The sequence below is a fragment of the Coregonus lavaretus genome, assembly GCF_964263955.1.
Source record: "Coregonus lavaretus genome assembly, chromosome: 4".
NCBI classification, from domain to species: Eukaryota; Metazoa; Chordata; class Actinopteri; order Salmoniformes; family Salmonidae; genus Coregonus; species Coregonus lavaretus.
In genome coordinates, this window is record NC_139991.1 from 52,001,306 (window position 1) to 52,024,204 (window position 22,899).

At 43.1% G+C, this 22,899-nt stretch overlaps 1 protein-coding gene across 1 annotated transcript; it reads right to left on the reverse strand.

Annotated features, from left to right (window-relative positions):
• Nucleotides 1–64: 64 nt before the first annotated feature.
• Nucleotides 65–21,950, reverse strand: LOC311128372 (ras-related protein Rab-14-like). The gene is made up of 8 exons (XM_084160488.1): nucleotides 21,815–21,950; nucleotides 10,073–10,131; nucleotides 8,462–8,515; nucleotides 5,712–5,889; nucleotides 5,041–5,107; nucleotides 4,243–4,330; nucleotides 3,653–3,683; nucleotides 65–3,524 (listed from the first exon to the last, which is right to left on the reverse strand). The coding sequence occupies exons 2-8, from the start codon at nucleotides 10,122–10,124 to the stop codon at nucleotides 3,347–3,349; spliced, it is 648 nt and encodes a 215-aa protein (XP_084016614.1). The 5' UTR covers nucleotides 10,125–10,131; nucleotides 21,815–21,950; the 3' UTR covers nucleotides 65–3,346.
• Nucleotides 21,951–22,899: the final 949 nt, after the last annotated feature.

Here is a 22,899-nt window from a genome sequence, read left to right on the forward strand (position 1 = left end):
CACAATATTGATGGAAGTATGTAATTGTCCATGGACAATGTGACAATAATGACACCAGCAGTACAACAGGTTATGTATGATGTATTTTCTGGCTAGAGCATTGTCATTATTAAAATCATATACACACAAGAATGCATTTAAATGTTAGAACAGCGCCTTCAAAATGTATACATATGTACGTTTTATAACGCATGTGGACAGAAAAAGTGAACAAGGAGGACCCATCTCTAGACCCTCCCACCCACCAACCAGCCAATTCCCACACCCCAAAATTAAGACAGCAACACGTTACCATTGGTGTATTAAATTGAGTTAGGGTGATGCCACCCTGTCCCCTTAATAATCCCGCCTCCTGAATCCAAGCGTTTGACATGGGGACGGGACCAATAACTTTATCAATGTAGAAGCAACAGTTATTTTCATACTTTGGTCATCATAGTTTTATCCAATTTCATTAAAAACATTACATGGTGCCTAAGAAATACAACATGGAGAGATAAAAACCCAACTCAAAAACAGTGACATTCTCCACTCCACCTCCTACAAACAAGAGTTTAGAGTGGAATCGACAAAGCTTGCAAGACAAAGTACTAGTTTGTACACTTCCCCTCCCCCTCTACCAGAGACTGAGGATAAACAAAACGATGGAACCACCAAGTATCACTAGTGCGTAGAGCGGGAGTCTGCCCATACACATTTATTCATAGAAACTATGGGCTCGATTCAATCAAATCCGCTTCATCCACATAGCGGTTGTTTTGGTGGTATCGGAGGTTTAACTGCGTTAGAGCTGTCAAATCCACAAGCTGCTCCTGGCACTATACCTAAAGCGGGCATTGCCATTGGCTGCACTGAGTTGCATTAAGATAAAGCCGATGCAGCTTGTTTACAAGTTAATACACTGGAATGTGAGATGTAATCTATACCTTGATTAGGCTGATGGAAATCCTTTCATTTAATGAATTTCAATTTGAGAGTAATTATTTCTTTATAGCCAACACTTTCTTGTTCGGAACTTCTAATGCGAGTGGGATGGGTGTGGCTTCGTGACAATGATCAAGAGCAGCTGCTCACCGATTTGACAGCTCCAAAACATCAGCTATGCATATCAACGGTTAACGCTTGGTCTGATGAAATCTAGGCCTATGTTACAGAATTCCCAAGCATGAAATACAAGCTCCCCACAAACAACTCTACAGATCTCTACGAAGCCAGCATGTTTATCTTCAATCTCTGGGCTTGCCTATCCTCCAAATAGCATGGTCACCAACAGATATACAAGCAATATATACAGCGAAATTATTCTTATGGTACAGAAATTGAGCTTGAAGAAATTCAAACTTTTCCCATTTGGGGCCGTTTTGGTGGGGCATGTTGCTTGGTTTCGTTACTATACAAGCATATGGGGAGAGTGGGCTGGGGCGAGGGACCACAGGTGTAGGGTTAAGATGCCCCTTAGCGTTGATCTGGGGTCGGTTTGAATTACTCACCTCATAATAGGTAAGGTAAGGACTGGAGTAGGGTAAGCTGATCGAAGCAGATAGTCTAGTCGTTAGAGCTTTGGGCCAGTAACCGAAAGGCTGCTAGTTCAAATCCCTGAGCCGACTAGGTGAAATATCTGTCGATCTGCCCTTGAGCAAGGCACTTAACCCTAATTGCTCCAGCGTCACTGTCAATGGCTGATCCCTGGCCGTGACACCACTCTCCGAGGGTGTCTCTGGGGTAGTGGGATATGCAAAAAAAATACATTTCCATTTCACACCTGTACATGTAACAAGCATTTCGCTACACCCGCAATAACATCTGCTAAACACGTATGTGACCAATAAAATTTGATTTGAAGAAACAGGACAAATATAAAACAGCCCCAATTTGACTTTTAAAAAAAATATCCTAGCTCTGGACTTAGGGGGCAACTTCTACCTCAGTCTTTTCATCAGCACCCAGTTACCATGTTCTCCACAAAAATATCACCATATTGTAAAACAGTTTGTTTGACAGAAGTATGTAGTCCAAAAGCAGTATGTAGTGCAAGCGCAGCAAATAAAATATTAAACAGTAATAATATTAACCATAACAATAAGGCAACAAACGACGACAAAAGAAATGCTGGTAAGGACAGACAGATTCTATTGATATGGGCTGGGGGGGGGGGGAGAGGAGGAAGTTGGTGCAATGAAATTGATGATCTGAAGGAATCCTTCCCATAAAGGAAAACGTGTCTTGTTTTCTTAAGTGTCATTAACTTAGTCAAAGAAATCCCTTCCCCATCCCTGCACACACACACACTGTACTGGCAGGAAATCACCCAGAGCCTTTCCTGTGACATCATCTAGGGAGAAAGACAAGTAGGTAGAGGCGTTTCTGGGGAATTCCAGCTGTCTTGGGCTTTAAAGTGTCTCTCTACTACACTAGTGTTGCCACTCTGAGGTGTACTATAGGACACCATTAGAGGGATTCCATCTCTGCCTAGTATTAGAGCTTTACCATAAGGACCAGAGGGGAAAGCTTTGGGTAGAGTAGAAACCTGTTCTAGGCCAGGTTCAACAACTAGACCAAATACACACACGCACGCGCGCACCCACACACACACACACCTCGCATAGCACCGCTAATAGTGATCAGTAGCGGATCGCGTCATACATTACATCATTGCTTTCACTAACCATCTCCACCACCGGAAGAGCCCAAGCCATTGAGGGAAAATGTTAAATCATACACATGTAATTTCAGTTCAATTAAAATAGTCCTAGATCATTAAACCATGCAGGAGTGATGCGGGGTGAGAGATGCGGAGACTGTCTGGATAATTCAACGTCAGTGGAGGTTAGACTATACAGGCTTGGTTGGTTTCGGATGTGGTAGATGAGACTCGATTGATAATATAGTAGAAGCTATAAAAGGAAACGTTAAAAAAAGCTTTTCTTCAGGTTTACCCATCTATGTGTCAGTAACCCATGTCTTTATATATATGTAAATGTGTGTGGATTTGGAATCCCATGGCAGATGAGCTGGACTGAATGGAGCAGAGGAGGAGAGGAAGAGAAGAAACGAGAGAAAGAAGTGAAGACGACGACCAAGTGAAAAGATGGAGGAGGAGGAGGAGGATGCACAGACCGGAAAGGAAGAGGAGAGAGAGATGAATAGAGGGAAGAAGGAGGGAGGCAGTGGGACGTACACTACTACACAACCCAGGCCAGCCAACACATCCCTTGTTCCCTCCCTCCACCCGTGACCCACACTCATGCAGTCCCGGTGGAGTATGGAGGGGCAGGGGGTGATGGAGGGAGGATGAGGAAAGAGAGAGAGAGTGGGTGGAGAAGGACAGAGAGAAAGGCGTTGGTCATTAGCAGCCGCAGCCTTCCCTCTGGGGCTGTGGTTCGTTGGATAGCGGGCCTCCCTGGGGGGCGGAGGGCTTGTGTTGGACACCTGACTCTGCAGCGTTCAGGTCCAGACTGCCATCCTGAATGTTCTGGTAGATCTTCTTAGCCGCCTCCAGAAAGGCATCCTCCACGTTCTCACCCCTGGGAAGAGGACAGCCAGTCAGTCAGTCACACGGTTAGGAACTCGTCGGAGCATTTCAGCACATTTCAGACCATTGAAAATGTCTGCGGTGAAAGCAGGCGGAATGTACAGAGGTCAGTTAACTTACGTTTTTGCGCTGGCTTCCAGGAATAAGAGACCTGTAACACAAGGAATGGAGTCAGACTACTGCAGAAGAAAAATACAGTTCCCCAACCACCCTCCTACCTATACTTATCGCTCACTCGCTCTATGAATGTGTCCTCACGTCTTTTGCACTCTGTGCTTGAATGCATGTGCCATTTACTCCTCTTTCGCCTCCCTCTTTCTCCCTCTATCAGAGACGAGTTGCTCCTTTTGATCTGTTCTTCCTCACACCCCTCTCTTGCTCTCTTTCCAATCACCAAGGCCAGGATTCTTTCTGATCTGCGGTAGGGCCGCATTACTGCGCAATTGACATTTAAAGGTCATTTCTAATTGAGCGGGCATCTGCAGCGTTGACCTTGAACGCGATCTCAACGAACGCGGTAACTTTGCCTTTAAAAGCTGCGTTGTCTACAATCACAATCGGGTTGAATCCCAGCCCAAGTGAAAGTGTGGGGGCATTATCGCACAGTCAATTCCATTGGGAGGGATAGAGAGAGATTGATGTGAGTTTTACTCCGCTTCCATCTCTCTCAATCCTTCTCGCTCTCATCGAGTGAGGGTATTCCGTCTCACCGTTTTCCTCAGCGAACTGCTTGGCCTCCTCATACGTGACGTCCCTCTGGGCTTCCAGGTCTGCTTTGTTACCTATGAGAATGATCACCTGGGGGAGGACAGACCGAGTCAGTCAGTCTTCCAGATACCAAACACATGAACAGCAGCATCCTCACTCACACCTATTACTCACTCACTTACAGGCAGAAAACGACATATGAGACAGCTCGCTCACTTTACCCAGCGTCTTAGAAAGAGAGCTCTTATAACTTAGCATCGGTGTGAGAAATGGATTCAGCAATACATACTGTATCGGCTACACACCATGAAAGATACAGATATGAATATTCCATTTCCAATGCATCTGAGCACTAGTCATGTATCATTTTCCAACGTGAGACTCAGTTGTCTTTGAGTACAAACTAGCTGACTGTTTGAGTGAGTTTAGGATATTACCTTTGTACAAACAAGTTAAAAGCATATTCTGATCCGTAAATAAAAGCAGTGTGATTTCGCCATAATTTTTGTCCAAATCCAATTTAGAGATGGACGGGGGCCTAGGACATCAATCAAACACAATGGGTGTGCTGCAGTGGGATAAAGCACAGTGTGTGTGAGAGAGTGAGAGACACAGAGTGAAAGAGACACAGGATGAGAGAGAGAGCGAGAAATGGGACAGGGAGAAAAAGACAAATGAGGAGAGAGAAAGAGACAGGAACCTTGGCAGTAGAATTAGACATCCAACCAGACACAGTGTGTTAGAGAGTCAGACAGGCAGCCAGAGGAACAGTGCGAAACATAACGTGAAACAATACTTACAGTATTGGGGTTGGTGAGGTTTCTGGCGTCAGTCAGCCAGCTGCTGAGGTGGTTGTATGTGCTTCTCCTGTGGCACACACACAGAAGAGGACATTACTTACCATGGCGACATGCTGGGACAAAACAGATTGTGCCACATCCTAAGTGGGATCAAAGGCGCGGTGGTGACACATGGCGACATGTCTGTGGGTCTGTATCTAAAGCCTTTCACTTATAGAAAAGACGTCCTGATATCGCTTACTGACTCTTCTTCAGTTCTGACATTAGTTCTTAGTCTGAGGCACAGGTGTCAACGTGCAGAGCTAAAATTAGTTTTGGAAAGAGGGAGGGCAACAGGATGCAGACACCATGTTTGCTCAGGAAGAGAGGGGGGCGCACTTCATGGTATCTGCCTCTTTTCCTCTCCTACTCACACATAGGCAGACACAGACCAACTGAAGACAGATAATCTGACCAGTCAGGTAATGGGTGGGTTGTGTATTGTTGAACAGGCTGAGGGGGCCAGGAAGAGTAGGATGAAGTTGACCCCTAGATGCTTATCCGAGGTCAGTTGTGTGTTTCTCAACCTAATGGTTTAGGTTAGGATCATCTGACCCTAGATCTGGACCTACAGGCAGCTTCTACATGGAGCTTTAATGTTCGGGCACATCTGTGTGTGTGTGTGTGTGTACCTGGTGATGTCGTAGACCATGAGTGCGCCCGCGGCCCCCCTGTAGTAACTACGTGTGACAGCCCTGAAGCGCTCCTGGCCCGCCGTGTCCCAGATCTGCAGCTTGATCTTCTGGCCGCTCACCTCGATTATCCTCGTGCCAAACTCCACGCCGATCGTATGGGGGCAGTCCGCCATGACTGGAGGAGAGAGAGATTGGGAAAAGGCACTGGTCGTTAGGCTAGGCAAAGAGGAATCCAATGAGGTTTCCCTAAAACATCCAGAAATCAATTGAAATCAAACACAGCAGTGGAATTAATTCAATCTCACTTCTTTATCAAGAGTCATGTGGAGACTCAATGGAATGAACTGAACTACATCTCCCATCATGCAAGACTGACTCAGTAGACCTAACACACTTCCTCAGCCTGACTCATCTCGCTTTCTTTCTCTCCCTCCCTGCTCTCTACTCCACTTATGCCGGGTGTACACTACACGACTTCCAAAATCCTAACATCGTTGAGCCTCTCACATTAAACCACCATCTTTCCTGTAGTTTTTTGTCTTGCCAAACATGTGGTGCGCACACTAAACGATGTGCAAACCGGGGGGGGGGGGTCACACACTACAAGATTCTTCTCTTGGTCGTGAGGATTCTCCATACCATGCGTTGTCGCCAAAACAATGTGATTAGACTTAACGTAGCTAGAACGAGCTGTGCTCAAAGCAGCCTCAAACGTTTTTAGTCAGATATTCACGCTTGCCATAGAGAGTTGAAATATTTAGCCAACATTTTGAATTAAATAACATTGCTTGTAAACATCAGAGGTGTAACGATTTGACACTGGCTTTGGTTAAAGGCAAGTACAAATGCATACTAGTAGTACATTCTGGGTGATGTGATACAATGTCTGGCGAACTCTCATTGGCTATTGCTGGTCACCACTCTCAAAAATGTTCATTGCACATCTCGCACTACAAGAAGGTAGGGTGTAGGGTGGCAGGTAGCCTAGTGGTAATTGAAAGGTCGCTGGTTCGAATACCCGAGCCGACAAGGTGAAAAATCTGTTGATGTGGCCTTGAGCAAGGCACTTAACCCTAATTTGCTCCAGGGGTGCCGTACTACTATGGCTGACCCTGTAAAACAACACATTTCACTACACCTATCCGGTGTATTTGCCAATAAAAAATTTTTTTAAAGAGCATTGCCGATTGTGCTGATAAAATCAAACGTTTGAAAATATTGGCACATCTGGGACTACTCAAATACGGGATCGGTAGCCTCAGATTGTGTCTCTGACCCACTCACATTGAACGAGCGGCAGTGACGGCCGCGTGCCCTGAGTAGGCAACGACATGGGGATTTTGTCTCCGATCTCAGAAACGTGTCTGGGACAGCTTAGTCGGGGAAAAAAACATGTAGTGTACACCCAGCTTTACTGTAACTACACCCCTTCCTACCCCTGCTCAATCTCTCTCTCCTTCTCTCGCTCTGAACTACCATACAGAACAGCCTTCCAGTGACACAGCTAGCACTAACTGAAAGTATTAACAGAACCCATATACATCTTTCTACACATACAGTCTTACACAGGCACATCCAACCACACAGAAAAATCAGGTGCACTCTTAAATCGTATACAGACACTTACCCTCCATTGTGAGGCAACAGAGAGAGCAGGTGGGTCAAGTATCAATTTCAGACTGGCAGAGCAGCCTGCCAGTTGGTTTTTTACCACCTGCGTTTCAATGTTAACCAGCGGCAGAGAGGAAGCCTTCAAACCTGACATTCAGCACTCACAAAGTAGCAGCCTGTTCGTTCAGAGCCACGTCTATGGGCCACTTGTGTGACTGAGACTGAGCCGTGCAGGATGTGATGCTAGAGAGACCAAATGAGGAGGAGAGCGTCTGCACTTACTGCTGCTAATACTGCCATTAAAACGTATTACAAACTCCTGGGTGTTATAGTGACGTGACTGACATGCTGACCACAATGCTCGTGTTACGTGCACGGGCGTTGCAAAATAAATGTACACATGCATGTTATTCAATAATTTCATCCAAACTGCTCGCGTGAGTCTGCATAGCCAGGCGCTAAAACAGAACTTGGCTCTATTTTTTTCACTTGACGCGCTGCAAGTCCTGCCTCTCCCATCTACTCATTGGTTTCAGGAGCATATACCCACGTGGGTGATTGAAAGATGAACTGAGGTCCACACTCCAGTCCAGTTGGTGGTGGTAATGCACTTTAAAGTTGTTTGCCAACCACCATATAAAGTCCACAGAACAAGAAGAAGAATGAAGGAGAGATACTAGAAAGTAACTAGCTAGAAACTAACTTTCCTCTTTTATCTGTGGATTCATTATCGGGGTAGAGAACACACAATTTGGTGTGACTCAAAATGGGTCAAAATTCTACAAAGATCCAGAAGAAAAAGACCTTGTGCATTCCAATGTTTATATCGCAGGACAAATTAGCTAGCAACAGCAAGCTAGCTAGCTAAATGGCCATGAATGTTTCATGTGTTTCGACCTGTCCCCAAATTAATATAGTTCTTTCAAAGTTCGCTTTGATATTTCACCCTGCGTGTCCTGATCGCGTCTGGTGTGGATGGAAAAAAAATCAACATGCACGCGATGGCGCACGTGGACGCCCGGTCGCGCCCGGTCTAGTCAGCATGTGAGGCTGAAGGCATCAGAAGGGATTTAGAGTAGATTGAGAGGGAGGGTTGTGTCTGTCTGGAGTCAGTGGGGAGCCGGGGATGTACTTACATTTCTTCTCTGTGAACTGGTGAAGCAAACACGACTTCCCTACCCCCATGTCCCCTATGGAGAGAGAGAGAAGGTGAGAGAGGTGTTAGGATCCATGTTCAATCTCAACATAACATACAAGATGGATATATATATTTTTTGCAGACATAACTTATTTCCTATGATGTCATATCTAATTTCTAGGGAGGGAGGAGTTTTCCCTGACCACTTGGTCTGAGTCCTAGTTGTAGCAGAGAAATAGCATTTTTTTGTTCACCTTTATTTAACCAGGTAAGCCAGTTGAGAACAAGTTCTCATTTAGAGCATCTTCCCTCTCCTCCTCAGACATTATTAACAGAATGCTATTTACACATGTGAGACCACTTGAAGAGGCAGCATGAATGGACCTGCAGGGCTTTGACTGAATGGAAGGCTGGTAGTTAGAGTGGGGGAGTGCAGAGCATCTTTTGTTTGTTTAGGCCTATACACTAATGTCTGCTCTAGCTATGGAGCTAAAGTGATGTGTGTAAAGTGTGTGTGTGTGTGTGTGTGTGTGTGTGTGTGTGTTGTATGACCACATTGTCGTCTGCGTAACAGACAGCAAACAAGAGGAGAACATGACGGGGGCTTTTGGCTGTTGTCAAACAGGTCCACACTCAGACAAAGAAGGGAAATGTGTTGACATTAAGGTGGGGCTTTTAAGGCCTCGATGCACCACGGTAAACAACCTACAGCTAGCTGGAGAGATGTTGAGATAGTGATTTAACTGCCCAGTTTTAGGGTACCAAACAGGTGGGAAAATACTAATTGGAAAACTGGACCACGTAAGTTGTAAGTTAAACCTTGCCTCCCGAGTGGCGCAGTGGTCTAAGGCTAACTGCTAGCTGTGCCACCAGAGATCCTGGTTCAAATCCAGGCTGTCTTAGCCGGCCGCGACCGGGAGACCCATGGGGCGGCGCACAATTGACCCAGTGTTGTCCATGGTAGGGGAGGGAATGGCCGGCAGGGATGTAGCTCAGTTTGTAGAGCATGGCGTTTGCAACGCCTGGGTTGTGGGTTCGATTCCCACGGGGGGGCAGTATAATTTTTTTAAAATAATGTATACACTCACTAACTGTAAGTCGCTCTGGATAAGAGCGTCTGCTAAATGACAAAACAAATAATAAAATAAAAAAATTTAAAAAAGCCACCTCCACAAATGTAGGCTATTCATGCTCATTGCTCATTCTTTTTTTCTGTTAGTTATTTAGACCAGACAGAAGGAGAGCAATAATTAATGTATTTGTGAATTAATTACCCTGCTACTAGTACACTGTTGGTTCATTATAACAAACCATTCAGCTTGGCTTAGGCTAGCTTCTTGGGGAAACATTTATTGTGTTTTAAATCACTTAGGTGGTAACCTCATACTGCATCAAATCTGCTGTGATCGGGTCATTGGTAGGGCCTGGAGTTTTAGTCTCTAGTCTACTGATAGGAACTCTTCCAGGGCTTGTGTTGGGAGAGCAGCAGTAGCATCTCACTGAGTTGTGTACTAACTGCAGCCACTGGGTGACCCACATACAGCACAGTAGTATACAAACACAGGCCTCCACTCCACTCCCTCAGCACGCTCGCTCACGGCTCACTTACCAATGATGATGTATTTGAAAATGTAAGAGTAGTTGTACGGTGCGGTGGCCATCGTGGCTCTGAAAGAGAGAGAGAACACTTAGAGATGAGTCAGAGACAATGTAGCCATTACCGGCCTGCTTTGGTGCTTGTGGGTCTATGAATCAATTATATTTGGGTATCATGTAGAAACCACACATTATCAATACATTTTGTCGAGATCACTCACAATCCCATTTAAATTGTACAGTGCTTGGGCTTACCATACAATTACAGTGCCTTCAGAAAGTATTCATACCCCTTGACTTAGTTCACATTTTGTGGTGTTACAGCCTGAATTCAAAATGGATTCAATTGATTTCTCACCCATCTACACACAGAAACCCCATAATGACAGTGAAAACATGTTTAGAAATGTTTACACATGTATTGAAAATGAAATACAGAAATCTAATTTTACATAAGTATTCACATCCCAGAGTCAATACTTTGTAGAAGCACCTTTAGCAGTGATTACACCTGTGAGGCTTCCTGGGTAAGTCTAAGAGCGTTCCACACCTGGATTGTGCAACATTTGCCCATTATTCTTTTCAAAATACTTCAAGCTCTGTCAAATTGGTTGTTGATGATTGCTAGACAAACATTTTCAAGTACATTTAATTCAAAACTATTACTTTAATGCAAACAGGATGCATGTTTTGGAGAGAAAAAAATCTCTTCTGTACAGGCTTCCTTCTTTTCACTTTGTCAATTAGGTTAGTATTGTAGAGCAACTACAATGTTGTTGATCCATCCTCAGTTCTCCTATCAAAGCCATTAAAATCTGTTTTAAAGTCACCATTGGCCTCATCGTGAAATCCCTGAACGGTTTGCTTCCTCTCCAGCAACTAAGTTAGGAAGGATGCCTGTATCTTTGTAGTGACAGGGTGTATCGATACACCATCCAAAGTGTAATTAATAACTTCACCATGCTCAAATGGATATTAAATGTCTGTTTTATTTTTTTTACCCATCTACCAATAGGTGCCCTTCTTTGCGAGGCATTGGCAAACCTCCCTGGTCCTTGTGGTTGAATCTGTGTTTGAAATTCACTGCTCGACTGAGGGACCTTACAGATAATTGTATGTGTGGGGTACAGAGATGAGGCAGACTTTCAAAAATCATGTTAAACACTATTATTGCACACAGATTGACTCCATGCAACTTGTGACTTGTTCAGCCAATTTTTACTCCTGAACTTATTTAGGTTTGCCATAAGAAAGGGGTTGAATACTTAGACTTTTTAGATTCAGGATGTAACACAACAAACTGTGGAAAAAGTCAATGTGTGTGAATACTTTCTGAAGGACCTTTTTCAGCTGTAACATTGTGTATAGCTGCTCACCACTCCATAACACTAAACTGCAACATTGGGCCTATTTATTGATCAATATGGTCTGTAAATTGTTATGTCACCATGTCTCAGACCATACTATACAGACAGAGCAGCTTGCTGTCTGAGAAATAAACAGAAGTCTTGGTAGTATGAAACGTTCCTGATTACTCAAGATTCCTGTCATGTGATTTCTCAGTTAGACAGCAGGCCCAGCAGCACTGATCTCTCAAACATATGGGTAGGATTCAACCTAGTCTCGAAAACCCGACCCTAGGCAACAGTAACTAGGGTCTGGTTTCAATGACAGACTCTATTTGCAACTTCGATAAGAGAGTTGTGAAGGTAGTAGTTGACGCAAACTAGCCACTTGCGAAATGCACTCATAAAAAATTACCTCTGATCTCCATCTTGCTAGATTATTTTGTATTTTATTGAAGCGGATAAGGTAGTGACATCGGCAGTAATGTAGCTCCTCTATGACAAAAGAGTCCATCATTGAAACCAGACCCTAGTCACTGTTGCGCCTAGGCTCTGGTTTTCGAGACTAGAATCAACACAGCTGGAGCTGAAACCATCAGATAGCGATGTATCAGTCAGTATATTTAACTCCAATATCTATATGAAATGAATCTACATGGCCTAACCGAACCGATGTCTGTCCATCAAATCAGCATGAAGTCGTCAAGCTTCAGACAACTGACACTGGCTACGTCCCAATTAGGCATTCTCTCCTTCCTCCCAAAGTGTGCACTTGTTCACTGCCCTTCATTGATTTGAAAGGAAATGATTGGAATAAAAAATATGTTGGAAACCCCCTCTAGCCCATGCCTCCACCAATCTAATGCTTTTAGATTTGATGGAAGTAGTGAACAAGTGTACACTTCAGGAGAAAGGGAATATTATTTGTAGTTGGGACGCATTCTGTGGACAGGTTGTGTAAAAGGAGTAGACAATGCCCTTAGCCTAGATGAGGAAGGGAGGCCAAACAAGTACCCTTAGGGAGGCTGCAAAATCAGACGGAGGGTCAACATAGATCACACACACGGAGAGGGCCTGTCTGGGGAGTTATTCCAAGAAGCCTTAATCCTATTCACAACAGTACTATGGACTGTAACAAGAGGAGACACAGCAGAGCCAGACTCCTTGTTATTACCATCCCATGATGAACCTACAATCTGTCATTTTCCATTACAATTAGGGATGTGACAAATTGACAATTTTGCTTAACGTTTAAACCAGGGGTTAAGACTTGTTTCATTCTTAACAGAAACATATTTTTTCGTTCCGTTAAATTTTGCGGGCGGGGAGAGCGCGAGAGAGGGTGGAGGAGGCTTTGCTTGAAGTGCTGGGAATCTTGTTAGGACATGCATTATCTGAATTAGGACCACATATTTATACCTACGGAGGAGCGGCTTCTATGAAGAAACTTTGAATGTCTTTGAACTTCCGACCAGAGCTAGCTAGCTAACAAGCTTGTGTGTGCAGAGCGGAACCAGAATTAAAATAAACACGTCTTACCTTTTTGTAGTTAATAATCCAATTTGAAACGTGATAAACTATAGTATCCTTAATTAGCATTGAAAAAGTCTAAGACCTAATTTCCGAATCACGCTTGTAACAGTAGCCTATGCTTCGGAGGGGGGAGGTAGCCTACACGTGCACAAACACTGGCAAAGATGTTCAGCTTGCAGGCAGACACTGGAATAAGTCTGAGTGACAGAGTGAAGGCTTGGCATAGGCGCTTTGTTCGCGTTTTTTGTGCCCTGGAAAAAAAGGTCCAGAACGTTATTAACCGGTTCCCATGCTTTTCAGTTAAAACAATTCAGAATAATGATCACTTTAAAAAGACGCTAGGGCCGGGCAATGAAGTTATACCTCAGTCATATACCCTTGAAAGCACCTCGGCTACAGCATGTTTTTCTGTAAGGGTACACTACGTTTTTTAAATGCCGACACGAAATCTTCTCTGGAGATAGTTTCGAAGCGCTAGTGAATGGTCATTTGAATTGTCTAAAGGAATGCCGCTTCTGAAACTGGACAAACATCCATCACTAGGCGACCAGAATTGTCAATCAAATAATCTCAAACTACCTGTGCGCAGCCTTCCTGCCTGCACGCAGACAGCGCTGAGCTAAAAAAGTACTTTAAAGTTTGTTAAATACCGTGACTTACCAAGACGTTCAGTAGAAAGAAAAAAAATCTTCCACTAGGAATCGACTCCTAAAGATTAAGTATTTTTGGAACACAGGAGACTGATTAGTTGCTGTACTTCTGAGAACAAACACTTTCATAGTGAGCTGGCGAGAGAGCGGGGAGGGGCACAGTATAGGAAGGTCGGCCACCAGGCAAACTGAGTCAGAACCATGCACTAGGCCTATCTATCGGCAATCAAAAGCTGTATCTCGCAATGGAATGATGTATTTTGCAATTTCTTGGCTTGCAATGTCTCGTAAAGCAGGGCCTATCATCAAAGAATAGGTTAATATACTCTACACGCAACAGACCGAAGCCTAAACACGCTAGCAATGAGAGTGCAGGCGAGCAAGCTGCACTGTGATTTTAATTTTGTGGTGGTGGTGGGTGGGGACAGTTTTTCCATTAGGGGTTTTTCTTAACGTTAAGGATCCCAATTTAATTTAAAAGTTTAAACATTCACACCCCTAATTACAATCTCTAGGTCAGCAGTCAATCATGATTAATAACTAATTACAAAATGAATGTCACATTTGGGAGGTTAATTACTTAATAAATAGCTTACACACTTGTTTTTCATCATGACAAAGATAGAGAACTTCTTTGGAGATGTAGCCTAATCTCACACAATGAAAAGCTCAAACAAAAACTGCATAGCACCAAATGGGTGTTTACGTTAGGGTGGTTCATGATCATTATCATGCACCATGTTCAATGGAGTGTTTCCTAGCCACGGGGGCTCCCTCTCTGCCTCATAAACCTCAAGCAACAAACTGCTCTGAGGATTCTCACAGACGAACAGTCTGAGTAAAAGGGGTGTGACAGTAGTTTACTGAGGAGTCAGTCCACCTCAAAAAGCACAAGAAAGAGACTCACCTTTCCATAGAGGGGTCATAATAGTTACTAAAGCCAAACCGGTCGGGCGCTACAGACATTTGTGAGAAGACCAATTTTCGGGATGTCTCATGGTCTGACAAACACACCGCTCTAGCTCTGCCACTTTTCACCGCAGATGCGGAAGGGCGACGTCGGCAGATTGAGACGCAGCCCATGCAACATTTCTTTATATCTCTATCTTAAAACTGACGGATTTTGATGGGGATGTATTTATTTATGCTAATTTATTTTTCGCCGGGGTGCGGACATCGACTCTAGGGGGTTAAATGGATTGCAACTCTGAGAGGGCTATCTGTATGGGGGAATTCTCATATGAAGCCTTTTCCTGCAAGCCCAAACTTTGATGGAGAAATGGGCTAGTGACTAAAATGTTTTGACAACCCTAATAAAATACAATTATATATGTAGTGTGATTAGTGACATTTACCTTTACACCCAACCCCATTGGAAAACACTATACAATGTGTGTTTGGGATTTTTACCATTGAAGACTATAACATTGAAACCATTAGAACTGCTTTAGCCTAATGTTTTGCATGTTAGCCAAATCCCCAGGAATGGTATAACTCAGGTGTGCTTGTCCAGGGTTACAATAAAAATGTGTACTGTTGGGGGTACTCGAGGACCAGGGTTGGGAAACACTGGAACTAATCCAGACCTTTTTTTTAAAAGAACTAAACCACACACAGAGGGGCCGTTTCCTGGAGAATTGCTTTCATGGGAGGACTGGCTTGATTTAATTTATTTTCATCATTAGCAAAAGCAATTGGTTTTCCACCCAAAGTTGCAAAGAAAATGTTGTGATGCAATTAATAAAACACAAGAGACCAGCAAAATGGATAAAAGGGTGTGGTGGTAGTAGCAGGAACAGTGGCATCTAGTGGGTAAAACTTGGTACTTTAACACTAATTTATGGTAAAGAACGCAAGCGACTTCAGTTGCTAATTTCTCTGAAAAAGGGGGAAAAAACATCACCAGATTCACAGGGAATACATTAAAGGTTGAAGCAATACTCCAAGCAGCAGATCCATACTACTTGTCAGACAGAAAACTGATACTATATACTGGTTGTTGGGGTGGGATTGGCGTGGTCTGTGGGTGGCAATTGTTCATTTATTGGATTCCTCATGTCTTACCTCATTGTTAGCAAGAATTATGGTCCAAATCAGATGTTAGGTATTATATTTATTGAAGATTATATGAATCCTATAAATTAAAATGGCCAATTTGGGTGCAATCAATTAACTTAATTTCTCTGAGATCAAATTATATTTCAACAAAATGTTTTAAGAATGTTAATCTACAGAAACGATTTCGGAACAATCTGAGATGGTGGGTGACATGGCTTGCTGAAACGATACGGAATGACCCAGAGGTTTAAATGTAATGCTAAACATTAACCTTGTTCTGTGGTTAGCCAAATGGGAAAGCAAGGCTAGTCTCACCACAGTAACAAAGGCTTAGGTCCATGGCCCCGCGCAGACTGAGGTGTGTGTATGAATATCATTAGAGAACGATACAGACCTGCATGGCAAATAAGTAGCCATTTTCTAAGATACACTTAGATAAATGAGGCTTCTAGACAATTATGTCATCGATACTGCAAGTACTGACAGCCTACATCCCCTGCAGGAACATCACTGTTGTGTCCACTTGAGGCAAGAGATTTCATTACAGACAGACTTCATATTCAGGAAATTACGTCATCCGTGCACAGCTCCAACCTTTTAATGCCTCTTATCAGTCTGGTTAGCTACTGCACAGAAACATATCAAGCCAAATACAACAGGTGTAGACCTTATCGTGAAACGCTTACTTACGAGCCCTTAACCAACAATGCAGTTCAAGAAAGAGTTAAGAAAATATTTACTAAATAAACTAAAGTTTAAAAAAATAAGATTTAAAAAAGCTATAAAATAACAATAATGAGGCTATATACACATATAGGTCTAGGCCCTAAGTAATAACCATGGTATCCCTAGATGCCAGCTACCCACACAACCCATTTGTTGGCTTTATGCCGAAACAACCCTTTTATTTATTGAATTATAACTAACTACACTTACATAAAGACAGATTCAGGTACACACCCACACACCTAGAGCATCACTGTTAGAAGCTGCCTGCTATTTTTAGCACAGACACCTTTCTGAATCATTATCCATTGATGCTTCAATGGGAATATATTCCATAGAGTCTGTGATAATAGGAAATAACCTATACTTACATGACTGACCCCATTTAGTAGACTGGTCGATTCTTTGGTCGACCAAGATTTTTTTTGTTGAGCAGTGGCAAATATATACAAACAATTTATGGCACAGGAGACACCTGTCTGATTCACGCCCATCTGAATGGACTAATCCATTGCAGAGACCGCAGGGATGGCACACCCAGTAGTACATGTACCGTTAATTACCATACTTTGTCATCTACAATGTGTGTTTGGTTATGGTAATTTCTGTTAATGCATTCAATATATTATTATTACAGTCTTACCGTTGTCATTGTAGGAGTGGAACCGTTGTTTGCAGAGCGCACAACCTAGGCTACACTTGTAAGAACAGCTCAAATAAGCAAAGAGAAACTACAGTCCATCATTACTTTAAGACATGAAGGTCAGTCATTACGGAACATTTCAAGAACTTTGAAGGTTTCTTCAAGTGCAGTCTCAAAAACCATCAAGTGCTATGATGAAACTGGCACAGGAATGGAAGACCCAGAGTTACCTCTGCTACAGAGGATAAGTTCATTAGAGTTACCAGCCTCAGAAATTGCAGGCCAAATAAATGCTTCACAGAGTTCAAGTCACAAACACATCTCAACATCAACTGTTCAGAGGAGACTGTGTGAATTAGGCCTTCATGGTCAAATTGCTGCAAAGAAACCACTACTAAAGGACACCAATAAGAAGAAGATACCTGCTTGGGCCAAGAAACACAAGCAATGGACATTAGACCGGTGGAAATTTGTCCTTTGGTCTGGAGTCTTTGTGAGACGCGGTGTGGGTGAACGCATGTGTATTTCCCCACCGTAAAGCATGGAGGAGGAGGTGTTATGGTGTGGGGGTGCTTTGCTGGTGACACTGTCTGTGATTTATTTAGAATTCAAGGCATACTTAACCAGCATGGCTACCACAGTATTCTGCAGCGATAAGCCATCCCATCTGGTTTGGGCTTAGTGGGACTATCATTTGTTTTTCAACAGGACAATGACCCAACACCTCCAGGCTGGTAAGGGCTATTTTACCAAGAAGTAGAGTGATGAGCGCTGCATCAGATGGCCTCTACAATCCCCCGACCTCAAACCAATTGAGATGGTTTGGGATGAGTCGGACCGCAGAGTGAAGGAAAAGCAGCCAACAAGTGCTCAGCATATGTGGGAACCCCTTCAAGACTGTTGGAAAAGCATTCCAGTTGAAGATGGTTGAGAGAATGCCAAGAGTGTGCAAAGCTGTCATCAAGGCAAAAGGGTGGCTATTTGAAGAATCTCAAATATATTTTGATTTGTTTAACACTTTTTTGGTTACCACATGATTCCATGTGTGTTATTTCATAGTTTTGATGTCGTCACTATTATTCTACGATGTAAAAAATAGTAAAAAATAAAGAAAAACCCTTGAATGAGTAGGTGTGTCCAAACTTTTGACTGGTACTGTACATACACACACAGTCATGCACATCTGAAGAACATATTCAGAGGGGTTATTGGATCAAATAGATAGGCTAGAGAATATTAAATAACGAAGTTCAAGTTGAAGTCAGTATTATTTATGAATACATGATCAGACTAATACATCAGAGCATTAACTATTCAGTGAGAGAGGGCTGCGTTCTGACGATGATCGATCCCATTGCAAAATTCACTTGTAAGTAATGCAGTCTAACATTGTGGGGTTTGAGAGCTGACATCTGTATTGCAAGTACAATTAAAATTCAATCACCCTGAATAATAGCCTATAAAGTACAACCTGTGAATAATAGTGACTAAGTAATCTATTATCATGGTAATCACAGTGTCTGATTTTGTTTCCCTCTATCCGGGAAGTTTCTCTTTAGTCTGTGGTTCAGTACACAGTAGTTTTAACAGCATTGCAGTTAAAGCAGGTTCGGAGATTCAAATCGCTATGCAACAGAGCCTGGTGCCAACCAGAAATAGACCTGTGCTGTGGCCTGCTGTTCAACTACCAAGTTTTCCTGCTAAACAATTTAGCACTATGACAAATGCTTCCGTTTAGAGCTAGGGTGGGTTGAGAGAAGATGGGAGACGGTGAAAGACAGAAGTAGAAAGTGAAAAGGAGACAGGGGAGCAGGATGCTCTCATTGTGATATGTAAACCAGACAGGGAAGAGAGAGCAGCATCGTCCAGAACAGAACTGAGTGGATGCGTGCTAATCAGCTGAGGGGGGTAATTCCAGGTCAAGGAGTCATCTAAGCCTTTTCCCCTCTGTACGTGGTTGGTCAGAGACCCTTGGGTGGCACACACCCCTGCTAAGACCCTGCAGCAAACTACTCCCTATTGCAGCTCTATCTGCTTGAAAAACAATAGTGCAGAGAGTTCAGAAGAGAAGTTGTGGGGTAAACAAGGAGAAAGGCAGTTGAGGAGGTAGGGGAAATCATGTGCTTAGGGTGTGGGATAAGCTCCGGTGAGGGATTTGATAAACTGACCGTGACGTGGCCTACCACACCAGACTGCTTTTCTAAGGAACCTATTTAAACTGGTGGTAAAGCCCTATTCCCCTGCTGTTAACCACCACCACCACTGTGTCCATGGTGTGGGAGGTCCTGACTGCCTTGTTGCTAGCACGCATATTGTGGGCACTAACGCTAGGCCTACTCCTTCTTTGGGTAAATTATGGGAAAAACTCCCCTTTTCCTGAGTGAGGCCCAGGTGGAGTATCCATCCAAGGAGAGGGCGATTGAGAGCAGCATGTGACCAAACTGCAGCCTCAATACTTATCCATCTGCTCGCACCACCGATTCATAACAGAGAGCTGTCACCTCTTTTTTATCACATCCATTTCCTGTTGTTGAACAAATAATCAGTGTCACACACATATGGGCTGTTTGATCTCTTTTCTGACTCATTGCAATATTGTTATGCTGTCATACAACATCCAAATCCTGTGGTAAATTGCACGTGCCTTTGGGTTGTGATCACAACTACCAAAGGCAGAGATGGAATGGTAAAATTCAAGGCCAAGAAAACACCAAATGCCTCTGCTCTTGTCACAGAGATATTATATGTCGGAATATAATTTTTTACGATATATCATATTGTTTTGACAATATCATGTTTGTGTTAGTTGGCTATACCTGCACCAAAACTCCAGTATTTTTCCTTCATAGCTTCTTCTCCATCTTTTTAAATAGGAAGCCAATTTGTTTTTCTCATGGCTCTCCCTTGTCCCTCTGCAGAAGACTTATGGTGAGCAATATATTTGGAACATCAATTCGCAATAAAATCACAATATAGAATAGTAATACATATAATATCGGCACCTAAGTATCATGACAATATTGTATCATGAGGTCCCTGGCAATTCCCAGCTCTAGTTATCTGTGATTACTGGATAGCTGGCTAAGCTACTGAACAAAAATATAAATGCAACATGTAAAGTGTTGGTCCCATTTTTCATGAGTTGAAATAAAAGATCCCAGGAATGTTCCATACACACATTATTGTGCACCAATTACTTTACATCCCTGTTAGTGAGCATTTCTCATTTGCCAAGATAATCCATCCATTTGACTGGTGTGGTATATCAAGTAGCTGATTAAACAGCATGATCATTGCACATTGTGCTGGGGACAATAAAAGGCCACTCTAAAATGTGCAGTTGTGTCACAACACAATACCAAAAATGTTTCAAGTTTTGAGGGAGCATGCAATTGGCATGCTGACTTCAGGAATGTCCAATATAGCTTTTGTCAGATAATTTAATGTTAATTTCTCTACCATGAGCCGCCTCCAACATCTTTTTAGAGAATTTGGCAGTACATCCAACCGGCATCACAACCGCAGACCACATGTAACCACGCCAGCCCAGCAGGGTGCTGAGGAGTATTTCTGACTGTAATAATGCCATTTTTTGGGGGGAAAAAATATTATTCTGAATGGTTGGCCCTGCTCCCCAGTGGGTGGACCTTCCTGCCCAGTCATGTGAAATCCATAGATTAAGGCCTATTGAATTTATTTCCTTCTATGAACTGTAACTCAGTAAAATCTTTGAAATTGTTGCCTTCATATTTTTGTTCAGTAATATATGATGTACTATGATGAATGCCACATAATTTTGCAGAACAATAAAGTTGGCTTGTGACTGATTTTTGACAATTCAAGTAGCTACACATCGGATTATAGCTAGCTACATGAGATGAAAAGGTTGACAAACTAATTTGGCTAAGGATCCAGCACCACAAAGCATCCATCAGCTGGCCATGGTTGGCTAGCTAGCTGTCTGGCTAACTGATGATGTTGTCAACACAAACCGTGGCATCATCAGTTGGTGTCTGTTTAGATAGCTGGCTAGCTAAGGTTCGCTAGCTAGCATCTTGGTTTATTGTAGATGATGGGACGCTACGAGAATTGCATTGTGAAATACATATCTAGTTAATTCAGGCAACTGAGTTGGGAGAGGGGTGGGTAGCTAACTGGAGTAGCTACGACCATAACATCGGGCCTAGTCTCGTACGTTAGCTATATCGTCACTGACCTGCTAGCTAGCAAGCTAACTAACTAGCCAGCTAGAAACAGGCTAATCTGGCTAACTACACCATACACTAGCTAGCTAATCATAATGCGTGTCATCATTTATTGTCTCTACAAATAGGTAGCTATATCGGTCAAAAGGGCAGAGTAACGCGTTACCATGATGAGCCGTGATAACTTGCTAACATAAACTAGCTAGCTACCTTTTGTGAAATGTTGTGCCAACAAATTTGATAGGTACTTAACATTAGCCAACGTACTCTTCCGGTCAGCTAGCTAGCTACTGATACTAGCTAGCTAGTTCCCAAAATACAGATACCCCGAAAACCACAATGGCTAGCCAAAACCACGGGTACTGAAGCATGGCAAAAACAAATATATACAACGCAAAATACATCTCCTTAGATAGCTAACTTAGTACTCACCCTCTGGTAAACGTTGCCAATTTATGAAACTGACAGCTAGCTGCTATGTTAGCAGATTATGTTAGCTAGTTGTTAGTTTACTATGCAAGACTAAATGTTTACAGTTTTATAAATGTGTTATATGTGGATACGAGCACGTCTATATTATGTTTTTGTACTCACCGGGAATTGTCGGTTTAATGTTGTGTGTCTTGAGCTCTTCAGAAGGGATCTGTAGGTTATCCTGGCTGAAGTATCTGCCTTGGCTGTCTATCCAAGATGGCTGCTTGCACCGCACAGGGTTTCCTCTGTTGTATATGGGCTTCTTGGACAAAGGCACTGCGGTATAATAAGAACTGGATACTGCGTCCAAGATGTCCGCCCGTTGTTTTCAAGGTAATCTACTCACGTTCGCATACGCCAATTCATGGACCGACTATATCCGGGTTGCATCCGGTTTATACTTATTAAGCAATAACGCCTCGATCACACCAACAGTGTCATTGCATCTTCTGGATATGTCTGCAACAAAAGTTCAACATTCACCTTCTGCTACCATTTCTGTCAAGCCGTCTACATGTACAGTTTGACACATATGTTCGATAAATCTAACATATGCACCACACAGAACGTCTGCAACCAATGCTGCAAGGCAAACGCAGCGTTCCATTGGAAATTAATGTACTTCTTCTGGTGTACCAAAATGCAAAACACTGTCGGTGTGATCGAGGCGTAAGGCCAGAGGGGGTGTGGTATATGGCCAATGTACCATGGCTAAGGGCTGTTCTTAAGCATGACACAATGCAGAATGCCTGGATACAGCCCAATGGTGGTATATTGGCCATATCAAATCAAATGTATTTATAAAGCCCTTTTTACATCAGCAGATGTCACAAAGTGCTTATACAGAAACCCAGCCTAAAGCCCCAAACAGCAAGCAATGCAGATGTAGAAGCATGGTGGCTAGGAAAAACTCCCTAGAAAGGCAGGAACCTAGGAAGAAACCTAGAGAGGAACCAGGCTCTGAGGGGTGGCCAGTCCTCTTCTGGCTGTGCCGGGTGGAGATTATTAGAGTATATGGCCATTAAGGCCAGATTGTTCTTGAAGATGTTCAAATGTTCATAGATGACCAGCAGGGGCAAATAATAATCACAGTGGTTGTAGAGGGTGCAACAGTTCAGTACCTCAGGAGTAAATGTCAGTTGGCTTGTCATAGCCGAGCATTCAGAGAGAGAGAATAGAGAGAGAGAAGAGAGAGAGAGAGAGAG

Coding starts and splice junctions, on each gene's coding strand:
- LOC311128372 (XM_084160488.1), bottom strand. CDS start 10,124: ATGGCCACCGCACCGTACAACTACTCTTACATTTTCAAATACATCATC. Junction 5,890..8,461: donor CCAGTTCACAGAGAAGAAAT/GTAAGTACATCC, acceptor TCTCTCCTCCAG/TCATGGCGGACTGCCCCCAT. Junction 4,331..5,040: donor ACCTCACCAACCCCAATACT/GTAAGTATTGTT, acceptor GTCCTCCCCCAG/GTGATCATTCTCATAGGTAA.